Raw genomic sequence first — 15206 nt, 5'->3', positions numbered from 1 at the left:
ACTACATGGCTGTGACTCAGAAGGACAAAGCCTAGCAGCACAAATGACTGACTACAGTAAAATATTTGTTGCAACAAGGTAGGAATACAGGGGACAATATTCCATGTTATTTTATGCCTGGATCTCAGTGTAGCCATGTGCAAATGTTTATAATTAAATACTGCTCCCTTCCTTGGGACCAACCAGGTGGATTCAGAAGCTCTGGCAGAAGAGTAGTACTAAGCACACTCAATAACTGGATTATCCTCATGGCTTTTGATGTGTGCTTTATAGATCCCTGGTAGACTCTGGGGTCCTTCAAAGAGATCCATAAAAGGATAACCAAGAAAAGCAACCTCAGCTGTGTAAACTTGTAAGGAAGGCCCTGTAATTCCCACCTTTCCAATGGGGTTCACACCTTCTCTGGAACATATCTAGAAGTGGTAATTAGAAAAAAAAACGCACAAAACAAAACCACACAAAAACCCCTGCTAGACTAATCTAAAAGGACTTATTAGATCCCAGTATAAATACCACTTAGCAATTGTAGTGTATTTCTAGAGGCTTAAAAAAACCCTTCTCTCTTTTACACTCATCCCCCCTAAGGAGGCATCCACGTAATGAAGGAGGATGTACTGTGTGTTAACTCACTTGGAAATGTCCCAGTGTGGAGTCAGTGTAGTTTGATTGCCACATCAAAAGGTCAGCACGTTAGTTTACATTAAAATCATAATTTCATTGTCTGTGGCAGGATTTTATTACACACTAGCTTCTGGAGTTTTTTTCAGTACCGCTGAAAATTTATGGGAGAAGTTGCTGGCAGGGTGGAGAATGCTTATGGGACCTGATGCATTTTCCACTACTGACACAAAACCACAAATATGGTGGCATGCAACCTGCAGCAGCTCACATCAAATGGTGTGGAAAAATGAGCTGTGTAGTCATTAAGGTCTTTCTGCTGAGACCTATTCATGGCAGACCCGATATATTCAATTTTTAGCTACTACTCACCTTGTAGCATTCTCCTTTCATGATCTGCCATTAGATTTATTCCTGATGCACCAAAACTGCTTTGCTGTTTGGGAGCTGGCTGCCACCAAGCCTTCATTTTATGGCTGTGAGGAGTAGAGTTATTTTAGGGAAAAAGATACTTTGTCTCTTCTCTCTTGCTAGCTCCTTCATGAAATGCCAGTTCTTTTTAACAAGTTGGCTATGGTAGGGTTTCAACTTCAGCAATTCGGTTAAAGGCCTGAGGTTAGAGTTAGAACAAGTTTGCCCAAATTCAGAGACCATCTTTCTGTAGCTGGAGGAGTAGGAGATACACTTCCAGACAGCAGGATGTATCTTGCTGGTGGACTTCGGTGGAGATCAACTAACAAAGCTAACTGCACGTCTACTTTAGGCATCCCAAACTACAACATGAGTTAGATTTCTCAAATTGAGATGGTGCAGTATAGAGAGTTGACAAAGATTGTTTCTAAGTGCCAAAGGGATTAAGCAGATGGCGGTGGTTTGTGGGGTTTTTTGCATCCCTTTTGAACATCAACTAGCATGACTGGAACGGGCATTTTGAAGAGCTGAGGAAGCAGGGTGGCTGCAATGTCCATCTCGTGCATGCTGCTTTACTTGAAGTTTACAGGAATCATTGTCCCCACTCCATCAGGTGCTGTAAGCACCCACAGTTGAGACAGCCCTTACTACCCAAAACTTGTGACCTGTTAAACTGCTGTTAGCAACCCTACTGTACTATCTCTGCCTTTGGTGGGCTGTGCTGCCTTTCCTCTTGCCCTTTAAAAAGGCAAATCTATGAGAAGGTAAGTACCGAAATCTGGCTATTGTGCTTGATTACTGTAATATGTATTGGAGGTGAAAACTATGTTTACTCTTTAATTGCGTTACACTTGGGAAAAGAAAAAGCAGAAGTGGAGAAAAAAGAAATGAGGTGGATTTACTTGAAGGCAGCTGCAGCCTCTCTTCGTGTTGTTTTGCAGCATGTGTGCTCTGCAGTGCAAGAGAGGGAAAGTACCCCTTGTTTTTAATCAGCAAAATGACTGCGGGTGCCTTGTGTCAAGGTGAGGACCTGCCTCCACACACAGCCCCTGCCATGGGTGTTTTAAAGAAAACTGTGCACTCAAACCATTGATAGGTACATGGTACTGTGGAGTTCGGTTGCTTTTGCGGTAGTGTGGATTTTTTTTAGGATATCTATCAAGAAAATTCCGTGCAACCCTTGAGTGATGTTGCCAGTGACAGGGAGGTGTGCTTGGCACTGAGGGTGAGCTTCAGCATCATCTCCGGCCAGGGAGGGGGATTGCAGGGTGGGCACTGCTGCCCTGGGACTCACTGGGACCCCGAGGGGCGGTGGCGGGCCTGGCTGGTGGGTGTGGGAAGCTACGGGGCAGGGCACAGGGCCGTCCGTGGGGCGCCATGGAGGCTGTGCTTGGCCCAGGGGGAGGCCTGTTTTCTCCTGGGACCAACTTCTCTGTGCTTAAACTTGCTGCAAAAATGGAGATGCGAAGGCCCGGGCGGGCCCCCTGTGGCAGAGCCCAGGCCCCTCGCAGCAGAGGCGGGTGCCTTCGCGGATCACAGCGGGGCGAAGGCCGTCCGTGCCTGGTGACATGTGCGACAGCCACCGGGCAGACCAGAAAAAGGAGAACAGCAGAGGTTACCATTTTGGGCAACTTGAAAAGCTTAATAATATTGAAAGTTCTCTAGTGCATTTGGAAGGGAGAATCTTTGCTGAGTTAGAGAGTGGGGCAGGAGTAGTAACAGTTTGCTTTAGCTTTAGAGGTGGGTGTGCTGGTCATTGTCAGTGTTTTGATGTGTGTCTCTCTTCTCAGCAGGAGATTAAGAAAAGAGAAGATGGGAAAATTGCTAAAAAACATCAATATGAGATTAAGGTAATTCAATCCTGAATACTGTTTCAGACTAGGTGAGGGAGTCCATCTGGTTTGTGTTGGTGGGTGTGAAGTTGTGCATTCCACACTAGAAAGTATTGAATAGGGAAAGTTTCTAACTTCAGATATTAAAAACTATGGAAGTCAGCACTTCAGCATCTTTTTATATGTTTCCGCTTTTTTATGCATGGCTTTGTTGCAGATAAAGGGTTCTTCAGTGTGGAAACCACTGCAGAGTCAGGTTAGGTGTAAAGATGAGAATAAAACCAGATATTTCAGAATAATTCCATATGCAGAGCAGGTAAAGCCTAGAGGCAAGTCTAAACAAGATCGCTGCACTTGTTTTATCTTAAGGTGTGGTTTAGTTAAGAAGACTTAGAACTATGCAGTCCCTCTTTACTTCCATTTAACTGTTCTTTTGATTATTTAAATCGATTTAGGAATCTGTTTTAACTAACGTAGGCAACCTGTATACCAAGTGAGTTGTTTATTTTGAAGTGGATTAGTAAAATAATGTAACTTTCTCTTGCAAACAATCTTGTTTGCAGCTATTCTGTTTCTAAGGCAAAGGAGACTAACAGCTATGGTGAAGCAAAAATCTTTTGATTGTGAAGCTGCCTTTGCAAACTTTGTGTAGGGAAAAATGCTGTGTCACTACATCAGCTGTATTTGGAGTGAAACTGCCTGTCAGAACTTACCTTTTCTGAAAGGGGGAAATCCCGCTCCCCTGTCTTCCTTAATAGCTGGCCATGCACTCTGTCCCCTGCCTTGCTCCCTTTTGGGTTCTTTTTAAATGAAGAAGTACACAGGTTCAAATTGCTAACTTGGCACTACAAAATAATGTTCTTCCAGGTTAGTGAGTTGAAGCAATGCAACAGAGGGTCTGACAAGCATCAAAGCTGACAAAAGAGGAAGGGGTGAGACTTGGGCAGTGAGGATCACAGGAGACAAGGAGCAGAATCTTTTGTTTTCTTGTAGCTGTGTGCTGTTAAGATGTTACTGCTGGAATATGTAACTTCACTCTTAGGGTACTTTAGTCTGGCTAGAAATAGGTTTAGATATACTAATGAAATCATATGTAGTTTGCCTTGCAAAATGTCTGTATAGGAAAAGTTTCTTTGTTCAGGGGCAGGTGTTGCTGCTATTTGTGAATGGGATCCCCCTCTAGCTCCACAGAGCCATAATTAAAGTTTTGCGTCACCATTTTGAAGGCTGTCAGCCATTACAGCGTTGCATGTGCTCCAATGCATTTGGTATCTCCTTACTTGTACTGGTTATGTACAACTAAGTATTAGTGAAACAAGTTGCAGAGTTCACTAAAGTAGTCTAGAATTCCTACTCTGAAGCTTTTTGCATGAATAACTTTGTGCTCTTCACCTTTTGAGTCGTTGCACCCTATATTTGGCATTGGCAAGCTGAAAGATAGTTCACAGCTGCTGCTTGCTCAGTGAGTATCTAGCTCTGGAGCCGAGATGGGTGGCTCCTCTGAAGTGCTTAATTGGAAGATAACAAGTTGCTGAATTTCCACTGAAGGACAGTAGAACCTCCACCCTCCTTTCTTTTCCCTCTGAATAGATAAGTAGATAGGACCAGCAACCTAATGTCCTGTGTATTAATAGCAATGAGTACCTTTGCCTTATGTACTGTAACTGACTAGCTTGAGCAACGGATAGGTTACTTGTGAGTTCATAAACTGAAGACAGTTGTCTTCCTCAAAGCTGAGTTTCTAAAATTGCTCGAATTTCGTTTATACATGTTCAGTCTTGACTATGAAAGGTTTTTTTTCTTGGTGTCAGTACTTGATGCTGAGGTCCAAAAAGACTAACATACATTACATATATTGTTGTTACTGTAATCTACATCTTGCCTTCCTTGCTCTCATGGTAAAATTGGCATTTAAAAGATACCTTGTTTATGTTGCAGAGTTGTTGGCCGCCCACAATAACAGGAGGCATCTCACCTTGCATAATTATTGAAACTCCTCACAAAGAATCAGTAACCACTGACTTCTCCAGATTCAAAAAGTACAGGTTCAGAAATGTCTTCATAAATCCATCACCTTTGCCAGAACTCAAGTAAGTTTATCAGATGCAGCAGTTGTTGGTATTTTATCAAATATGCTGAACTACTGCAGTTAAATCTGTTGCTGTATGATGTTTGTATAATAGTGGGCAGTACTCAACCCATACCCATACTTGTCTCCTCATCCACAAACAATTTGATGTTGAAAAAAAAGACAGAAATTATGGTGGTTTTTTTTTTTCCCTGATCTTACAAATGTACCAGATGGATAATTTTTGCCTTTCAGAGCTGTCCTTTTATAACTTAACACTGGACACTATAAGTGGTTAAGAGGCACATAATGGTTAAACTCAACTTCTTCCAGAGCTATTGGAACTGAGTGACCAAAAAATGCCAAGCAGAGTTTTCTTTAAGAACTCAAAAATGCACAAATATGCAAATAAACTTGTGGCAGTATTGCTGCACAGGTGGCTTGCTAATGCAATGCAGTATGCTTGGTGCAGTCACAGTTCTAGAAAGTTGTCTTTCTGCAGAGGGATGGATTAGCTGACTAGAATGGATTTTTCAATTTCTGAATTTTTTAGCCTGGTGTGTTAGATGAGTACCCTGGTTGCTGTTTGTATCAGCCTAATGTTTAATGTTAGAGTTCTTAAATTTACTGCAATGCACTAGGGAAAGCTTCTGCTGAGGTGAATGAGAAGAGAAGCAGAACATGAAGCATTACTTTAAGAGAACCTTTCTAGGTACACCATGTTTGTATTTGTTCTAGCCAAAGTTTGATCAGAACATGCTGCATGGTGATGTTTTGCCCCAGTGCAAAACAACAGGTCTGTTACAGTCTGTTTCACTGAGTTTCAAACTCAGCTGCTCTTCTCCCTCAGTATTACTCCCAAGCCTGTAGAACTCTGCTTTAAAGAACAGTATGCTTTTCTCTGTACCTAGCAAATCACAGTTTTGTATGTGTTGAAAGCTTAGTGCAAAGTAGTTTTTTAAAAATAACAATAATTAAAAAAAAAGGATGGTGAATCTCATGCACTCCTTTAGCAAGGTGTTGGAAACTGCTGGATCCCAAAGATATGTTCAGATACAGAATTCCATGCAAGGAGTTTAATCCTTGATGTTCACCTTTTGTCAATAGGTTCACCTCTTTTCAGTCTGGTAAAGCTGAGCTCCATCCTTTCCGATCAACTGAATATGAGGATCATTTACTCTCTCCTGCCTTCTTAATGCTTTCCTAACTGCTGTAGGAAGGTCATAATAGATTTCTCGATGCCTGCCCACTTAAATGGGGAGACTTGTGCATTAAGCAAGTATCTCTCCAGCTTTTAACTTACAATGTCAGCAGAATGGAACTGACCTGGGTTAGAATTTTTAGGTGATAGCAGTGATCAGGTCTGTTTAATCTCTCTCTGCTTCTGCTTGGGGAAAGGTAAATATATAACTCCAAAAATTTCAGTAGGAAATTGGTATTGCATTGATTAACGTGCTGTGCCTCTTAGTAACTGTAGGATGAGAAGCACATCTAAAAAAAAAAAAATTCATAATAATTAACTACAAATGAAAACCAAGCCATATTAATGATATAGGCATCTTCTTCCCAAGTAGGCTTGAGTGCTAATAAATTGTAAGTTAGCAATAAACAAGAACTCAGTTTTTCTCACAGTAGCCTGTTTCTGAGCCTTACAGTACGCTAGAAAGGGAAGGGATGGATGAGTGACTTTTAAACACCAAATGTTTTTGTCAAAATAAACTGGACAACTTTTGTGTATGTTTTGTGTTTCTTGGGGCATGGGGTGGGTGTGTTTTCTTTCTTATGGGGAGGGTTTGGTTTTTATCTTGCTCTCTGGACAGCCACCTAACTAGGTAAAATAGGAAGCTCTGGCTGTATGTGCCACATCAGGATGCACACATTCAGTTTTATCTGCTCTTCTATAAAACTGGACTTGCTGATGATTTTGGCAAGCTGCTGTTGTGGTGATGTTAGAAGTTCAAAGTATACCTGCAGTCTTCTAATTACCATAAGGATCTTTTAGCATGTGCAATTTTTCTTTTTGTTCCTGAATATCTGTAAACAATAAATAATGTTTTTATAATCCTTTTGTAAAGGTGTATATATACTTAACAATGCTTTGTGTAACTTTATTTCATAGCTGGGGAAATTCCAAAGACGTCTGGCTCAACATCCTGAAGAAGGAGAACAGATATGCTCATTGCAAACATTTCACATCACTACATTCTAGTTTGCAACCTCACATGAGATCAATACTGTTAGACTGGCTCTTAGAGGTGTGTTCTTTTAGCTACTTTGCCATGTGTTATGCCTGCGAAGTAGACAGATAAAAGCACAGCTTTTACATGAAGATCTAATAGCAAAATGTATGGCAATGATAAATGCCAAACTAGTTTGCAACAAAAGGGTTACACTGTACTGCTTTTGATCCTCTTGGTGAGCGGTGTTCAGCAGGAGATGCTGAACCTTGCACACAGGGCAGTGAGGAATAGTACTTAATTTTTGCTCTTGCCACACTACTTCATGGGAAGGGGAGAAATCTAGTTTTGAGACACTTCTGAAATTGCTACACACAGATTAATTATGAAGCTTTGATGTTACATCTTAGAATCCATCTAAGCCATGAGACAACTGCATCTGCATTGAGGACTTACCATTCTGGCCTTGTCTACATCAAGCACTCCCAGATGTCAGCCCCTGACACTCTTTTCTGACTTATTAGTGAATTTTTAATTCTATCCTATGAAGACAGCAGAAGAAAGTAGGGCATTAGTGGCTGACATCTTAAGGTTCTTGATATAGACAGGTTCTTATTTGAAAGGCATTACAGATAAATCATATCCATATTCCAGGCTAATTGCTTTACTTCAGACTATTCCAGTTGTCAAACAAAATGGAAGGTCTCAATCTTGGCAGCCTGTGTGAAAGAGTATTAGTGTTGTAAATAAAGAGCTATGTTCTGAAGGAGTTTCCAAGAAATCTTATATAGAGCACATTCAATCACCACTGCCAAAAGCAACATTTGACTCACACAGTCTTTGCCCATCAGCAGAAGGGATCTTGTAGGTTTACCAATTCTGTAACAAGTACTCCAAGGAGCAGATGTTACAGTGGCACTCTTGCTGTCTTGTGGAACAGTGCAAATAGCGGGGGAATTTCAAGGGAAGGGAAAGGAAAGGTTTTGGTTGTTTTTTTAAGGAACACAGTCTGAATATAAAAACTATTCCAGTTGTATACTTTACTGCTTCCTCTAATGTGTAATTTAGATACCACCATTATATTGTTTTGTTGCCTTTTTTTTGAAAAATCTTGAACTCTTAGGAAATCATCCAATTTCCAAACAAAAATGTCAATAAGGGCCTTATTGTCCAGCTCAGTGCTGCTATATGTCACAGTGGATTAAAATCCCAGCAATTTAGAGAGTTCTCCAGTAGCTCCTAACACTGTCTTCTGTAACATCATAACTGAGATACTATTTAACATGGCCAAGCATTATTATGTTTGGGCAATACACTTCTGTAGAAACTGCTGGGTTTGTCTGTACATGTTTAGTTCTGGTTGTGTTTGGAGCAGTAGTTAATCATATCAGAGTAGCACATGAATTGGAAAATATTAGATCAGGTCTAAAAGAATGAGATCTGGTGTTACTGCCAACCAGTTGCATTTTTGATCGTCAGGAACAGTTTTTAATTTGCAAGTGGGCTTTCAGTGTTATTTTAGGAAATAGCTCATAGTAGTGAGATTTTATTCTGTCTCTGTATCCAATGAAGCAGGGCAGGAAACTTGGACTTGGGATTTATTTCTTGGGTATTCTTTCCTGTTGACAGTAGGTAGATTGTAAGTAATTTATAGACAGAGTCGCAAATAAACTGGAGTTGTGGTAGACTGACCCATATTCATTTAGAAATTAGAGAAAAAAGTAGGCCCCTGCCTAAGATCTCCAGTCCTGGGCAGTCTCCTTTCCTTTTTTTGTTGAACTGGCATTTGAACCACTTTGATACAATGCAAGTATTAAAAGTTCTCCCTGCCAGGGAAACCCGCAACTCTATGGAGCAGATGGCCGTTCTTGTGGTTTTGTTCCTGCTTAGCCAGGCTGTCGGTGTGCCTGAGGGGCTGCAGGCAGTGCTCCTGGCTTGCCAGCAGAGCTCCCTCCAGCAGAGGCTTCCAGACTGATTTGATGTAGAGGCAAAGACTTAAAGTTTTTTAGTGGTTCTGCCCCGGGACAGACCTAGTAGGAATATAGGGAGGATCTGCTCAGTGACTTCAGGTGTGAGCCCAGAGTATTCTTAATTGAGTAAACTAGCAGGGTTTTTTGGATGGTTTGTTGTTTTTTCTTCCCCTCCATGAAGCTTTTTTTCTTTCAGTGGAAATTTCTTTGTACTCATTTTTAGGAAAACTGGATGCTATTTAGATTGGAAAAAATGTGCTTTGAAAATATGTTAATTCATCATAGATAATCCATGCTTAGGTGGGAGCACGCAAAATACTTCTTCCAGTCCCATACTAACCACTACATCCTAATACATCTAGGGATGTGATTGTGTGTGCAAAAGATAAAATTGTACCTACTCTGGTTTACTGTTAAAGCATGAATACGCCAGTGTGTGTATGTAGAGTTTTATAACAAAAATCTAAATTTTTTTTTTTCTATTGTAGGTATGTGAGGTGTATGCACTCCACAGGGAAACCTTTTACCTAGCTCAAGACTTTTTTGATAGATTCATGTTGACACAGAAGAACATTAACAAGAGCATGCTTCAGCTCATAGGAATTACCTCATTATTCATTGCCTCCAAACTTGAGGTAAGGAGTTCTGTTACAGGGAGGAGGATATTAAGTTTGGAGTAACTAAAAAGACAGCAATAATATATTTATTACTTCTGTCTGAATCTTTTGAATTTGATGGTGTACATACAACACTGAAGATCAGAAGGGGAATTTTTTTTTCTTCAGTTGTGCATGTGTCAATCTCTTGGAGCGTAGTCTTTGTCCTCCCTTTCCTCAGCAGCAGGGAAGGAGACCACGTAAACTTGAAAGGTATGCAGATGTGTTAGGAGCAGTTTTGTTTTGTCTTTCTCCAAATATACAGGGGTTGGCAAACAGTCTCAGGAATGGGTGCAGGACTTGAAGAAAACCCAGCTGAAGTCTCAAACTGCCTGCTCATCATGCTGATACCCCTATAAATTCGTTTAGTCGAGTTTTTCTTTGAAGGTGAAGTGATGGTGATACATTACATTGTGCACTACATCTGCGAGCCAAAAGCATATTTTGGTATAGTATGTAGCAGGCTAGGCTGAGAGGAAAATTGGGGATATTAAGTTTTTATACTTGGAAACCTCCCGATCTAGTTGTTTCTAAAGCTGAGGTAGTGCGCTGCGAGCAGTTGTCTTTCCAAAGGAAGTATGTGGGGCATTAGGCTGTGGAGCCAGCTGGTAGAAAAGCAGTTCTGCTGGCAAGTTCTCTGTTACTAACACACCGAGCCTATACATGGGCCCAACTGGCATGACTGGGTTGGCAGATTTCTTTGACCATCTCTGTACCATGGATTTTGCCAGGTACAGTGGCTGTGGGATTTTTTCTCACTTTTTTCCTAGCTTTTTGTTGGTTTGTTGTTTTTTTTTTTTTTAATCTATGTGACTACATCAGCACTGACATTGCATGCAACTTGTATCAGCAAGCTATTTCTAACACAGCAGTGTGATGTACAAGAAGTAGGATGGCTTATGTTTTTACATCAAATGGAAGGGCTGAGTAGAAAGTGGTATAAATGAAAGGGTGTTTTGATTGCTTGGTCAGCATTTATTTCCCCAAAAGCTACAAGAGTTGCAATAAATCTGCTATGTTTTACAACAGATAATTTAGTTTCTCCTCATCCTAGAAGTTTCAAGTCACTTTGTATAATGAGAAAAACACTGTTCTGATCTAAGGAATGTTAATATTTCAATATGGATTGAAAAGTATTTGCTAGTATCCTCTCGAGCTTTCTTAGAACTGCAAGGAACTCTAATCTTCACTTTTCTCTCCCCCTTCCTTTACAGGAGATCTATGCTCCTAAAATACAGGAATTTGCTTATGTCACTGATGGTGCTTGCAGCGAAGATGATATTGTAAGAATGGAGCTTATTATGTTAAAGGTAATAACTTTGCTGTAAGTGCTGGCTGCAAGACTGTCCAGCTGAGCCTTGTTACTTTTTTTATGTCATTTACTTGCTTAGAGGAGAAACATGTTTAGTATGTCTCCGTTTCTGCAAAACAATGAACCTTCACTTGTATGTGCAGTGCACCTCTGAAGGCTCTGGCTGGTGTGAAATTCCCGTCTGTTAGAAAAGGACAGGTTTCTCGTGCTCAGAGGAAAGTAAAGGCTCTTAACAGGTACAGCCAGGCACGGGGCAGACAAGCAGTCTGTCACTATAATGTACTGGCTTGCCAGAGTCCTCTGCTGCCCAGGAACAGGGGCCTCTAGGAGAGCCAGGGGAAGAACTGACACTACTCAGTGCTCCTTGTGTTGGAGAGGATCCATCTTTACCATCAGAGCTCCTTAAACATTTATTCTTCCTTAAAAGATCTGGGCTGCAGGTCCCTGAAGGCCTGGGGAAATACTCTTAATTTTCCAGCTTCTGAATGGATAGATACATTAGGTTCTTGCACAGGAACAGCGGTACATGTTTGTGCTGGTGGCAATATAGCCTGTTCAGGAAGTAGTGAGAAAGCAATCTAAAATGAATCTTTGTACTTGAAATTGTATGTGATCTTTAGTGTCTGCTGAGGATCTGTGCAGTAAGCTGAGCAAACTGGGAAGGGGAGGTATGGGAAAAGGGATCAGAACATGAAACTATTCTTGCGTGGTTTAAGGCATGTGACTGTTAATTTGCAGGCTTTAAAATGGGAACTCTGTCCAGTGACGATTGTCTCTTGGCTGAACCTCTATCTTCAAGTGGATGCTCTGAAGGATGTTCCCAGAGTGCTGCTACCTCAGTATTCTCAGGAAAAATTCATTCAAATAGCACAGGTGGGCAGTAAACTGTATCAGAAAACGGGGTTTTGGAGTGATTGCAAACACAACTGAACACTGCACCCCAAAAGCCATTATAGAATGCTTTTCCTTGTTTCACCTCACCTGTTGCTTTGTTAAGGAGTGTGCAAGTTTGTTTCCGCTTAGAGAACTTCATACTCAATTTTGAGGTTAAGCACCCATGTGTTTCTTCTCTCCCTGCTCTCACATATTTTAAGACTTTTCTGTACACTGGAAAAATTAAAATCTGTCTTGTTTTTTTAATCACTATGCACTACAGTGTTTTGTTAACAGTGGCAACAGCTCTGAGAGGAGGGTGGCTAATTTAAGATGCTCTGGACTGTTTTTAACCTGTATTGTCTGTAACAGTGTTTCTGCGTACCTGCCTAGAAAGCAGTCTGAGGAGTGCTTTGATTATTTTGAAACTGCTGTGGTTCAACTTTTATGGGCATCTGTTGTGTCCTGCCTCAGAGAGGCTTACTGAAGAGTAGACTGATCTAAGTCACTGAGCTGCTAGGTTTTCATTTAAGAAAATACTTTCCTGGAGCTCTGTGAAGAGTTTAAAGATGTACTTAAATCTTTGCAAGCCAAGTATCTTGCATATAAAAGTGCAAATTGGTTTGCACTGTAACTCTGAAACACCCATTTCACCTATGTTACAGAGACTGTAGGAGGGCTGCGGGCAGGATTATACTAAAGTATCATCTTGTTGAATTTGTAACTCTTACTTCCTCAGCTCTTAGACCTGTGTATCCTAGATTTGAATTCTTTGGACTTCCAGTATAGAACACTAGCTGCTGCAGCGCTCTGCCACTATACCTCAATTGAAGTAGTTAAGAAAGTGTCAGGTAAGAAGCCTTTGTAAACCTTGGTCATGTTAGGCGGGGAATCCTGGAAGCTCTTACATGACTGAGGCTGCTGAGCATACTAGTTTAATGGCTGCCAAAGAGCAAAAGCTACGTGGACACTAATAATTGGTTCTGTGGATTTGTTCTTCTCCCTCTAATTTAACTCCCTTCCCACCACTATTTCATGTTATAAAAACTCAAAAAAAGGAGGAAACACTTTCAGAAGCATAGTCTTTGCTAAGGAAATGAAGCAGATTTATCTTTTTTCCTTTTGGACTAGTACTGCTCTATGACTTCTAGTTGTTTTGGGGATTGTTAGCTGCACATTATTTGGCTACTTTTTCTCCTAAAATGTAGTTATCAGACAAGGATGACTCTGTGGCAGCAGCGTGCAGTTAACCTTTGTGCTAAATTCCTCCCAGCCTGTCCCTTAAAGTGGGGGAAAAAAAATCACTGAAGCTCACCACTTAGGAGTTGCCTGAGGTACCATAAAGGACTCTGAGAATAGCATATATTTTTATAATGTGACCCAAAATCCTGTGTTCAAGCTGAAAAAGTCACTTCAGCCTCCCCTAGTAAGCAACAGGAATGCTGAGGGCCAGAGTGCTCCTCTGCTCAGGAGGCCTGTTCTCCCCCCTCTGCCACAGCACCTTTAAGTAACAAGCACAAGGAAATACCGGCAGTTTCCGGGAGGATGTTTCTGAATTGTTATCTGTAGTATTATTTATTGTTGTCTTTAAATTTATGACCACACTGGAACACTGTGCAACTCCTCCATGATTTCTAAATACATTACTGTGTTCCATGCTCTAGGCTTAGACTGGGAAAGCATCTCAGAGTGCGTAGAATGGATGGTTCCCTTTGTGCGCGTGGCAAAAAAAGTCCCAGTGAAGCTGAAGAACTTTAAGAAGGTTGCAGCAGAAGATCGACACAATATCCAAACACACACAAATTACTTGGACATGCTGGTAGGTGGTTTGTGGACTTACAGTTCAGGCATTACATACCCCTTCTCCCAAGGCAGCCAAAGGTGGCCAGACACCACCTGCTCGCACCTGGTCTGCTCACCACAATCACTGTGGGAGCTGGTGCTAACCTTTTGTTTCTGGCTCCTGCCTGATGATGCTGTAAACAAAACATGTTTTATCATAACACTCATGCAGGCCCTAAGCGAAGACTTGAATTAGAAATACTGGTGAAGTGTTTAAAAGATAATGATCTTTGCTTTGCCATGTAATATCACCTTGGATTTTTAGTCAGTGTGCTAAATCTGGAGTACTTGAATTGTACTAGCACTGTGAGGAAGTGCTGCTGAATAGCAGTGAAACAGAAAAGTAGAACTCATCCCAGGTATTAACTGTCTCCTCCCTCCCCAATACACAGGAAGAAGTTAACAATGGAGTAACATCTACTGCCCCCGGTCAGTTATCACCTGTGTCAACAGGAGGAATAATAACCCCTCCCAAAAGTACAGAGAAGAAATGAAATCTGGACAACATCCATCATGGACAATTTCAGACACAGAACTTGGTGCTTCGGAACCAGACCCTACTAAAGATGGCTCATGCTCTTTACAAGACCTCGGCAGTAAAGTACACAGCAAACAGCAGCAGCTGGAAAGGGAGACCCTACAGCCTTGATAAGAGTTAGACCAAGCACCCCTTCACCCTCCCACAGGAGCCAGGACTACTTCGGTCCATTCTCAGACACAACTTAGTTTGACTCTGACTGTTCCTAACTTATGAATTTCAAGAACTTTTTAAAAATGGCTGAGTGGCAAAGTTTGTCCACTCAACCTTGCTTTAACTTGGGCTTAGCCATACAGAACTTGTACATATTACCTCTTCTTGTTTTTTTTTTCTCGTCTTGGTAAGGTCAGAGCTTAAGGCCTGTTAGTTAGTCACCCATGAGCTCAGGTGCAGTATTATAGAGGTCAGTGGGTACACAGTTTACTTTTCTGAAACCACTCTGCCCTTGCAGTCCAGGGGCACCAGCTGCAGAGTTCAGGGTGGCCCTTTAGGGGGCTATCACTGACCTCAGGTAAGAGCAGAGGTGCAGGCCTGGCTGCTGAGGGTAGCCCTCACTGGAAGAAGCACAGGCCTGAAGAAAGGAGGGTGATGTTTTATGACCCAGCTACCATCAAGAACAAACAATGAGAACTGGAGAGGGTATGAAAAAAAGTGGGCTGCTGGGTACTCTACAACCATTCACGTCATAGGAACAGCATTCTAAATGAAGCTGTATTTTATCAGTGTTTATAAACAGCATTAACTACTGTGTTTTCCTTGGAATATTCACTACCTCTGAATCACTTCTGTGATGAAGGGACAGTACTGGGACAGGTGGGTATCAGTCCTCCTCCCTCTCTCAAGATGCTCCTACCTGTGCCCCACATCCAGGGACAGGTTTTATGTGACACTGAGCAGCCCCTGGAGCTG

The 15206-nt window shown here is 41.5% G+C and overlaps 1 protein-coding gene across 1 annotated transcript; it reads left to right on the top strand.

Moving 5' to 3' along the window:
• Positions 1 to 2406: 2406 nt before the first annotated feature.
• Positions 2407 to 14757, top strand: CCNE2 (cyclin E2). The gene is made up of 10 exons (XM_026841496.1): positions 2407 to 2643; positions 2820 to 2879; positions 4800 to 4951; positions 7049 to 7184; positions 9565 to 9711; positions 10947 to 11042; positions 11783 to 11917; positions 12657 to 12768; positions 13582 to 13736; positions 14152 to 14757. Exons 1-10 carry the CDS (start codon positions 2407 to 2409, stop codon positions 14251 to 14253), a joined length of 1332 nt encoding a protein of 443 aa, XP_026697297.1. The 3' UTR covers positions 14254 to 14757.
• The last annotated feature ends 449 nt before the right edge of the window (positions 14758 to 15206 follow it).

Source organism: Athene cunicularia (assembly GCF_003259725.1).
Source record: "Athene cunicularia isolate RWA chromosome 2 unlocalized genomic scaffold, athCun1 chr2_part1, whole genome shotgun sequence".
NCBI classification, from domain to species: Eukaryota; Metazoa; Chordata; class Aves; order Strigiformes; family Strigidae; genus Athene; species Athene cunicularia.
Note: the sequence above shows the minus strand (reverse complement) of the source record. Positions and strands in the feature narration are given on the sequence as shown.

Excerpts from the sequence above, each read along its gene's own strand:
- CCNE2 (XM_026841496.1), top strand. The coding sequence starts at position 2,407 with ATGGAGGCTGTGCTTGGCCCAGGGGGAGGCCTGTTTTCTCCTGGGACC. Across the intron at positions 4,952-7,048 it reads TCACCTTTGCCAGAACTCAA|CTGGGGAAATTCCAAAGACG; the intron begins GTAAGTTTATCA and ends TTTATTTCATAG. Across the intron at positions 12,769-13,581 it reads AGTAGTTAAGAAAGTGTCAG|GCTTAGACTGGGAAAGCATC; the intron begins GTAAGAAGCCTT and ends TCCATGCTCTAG.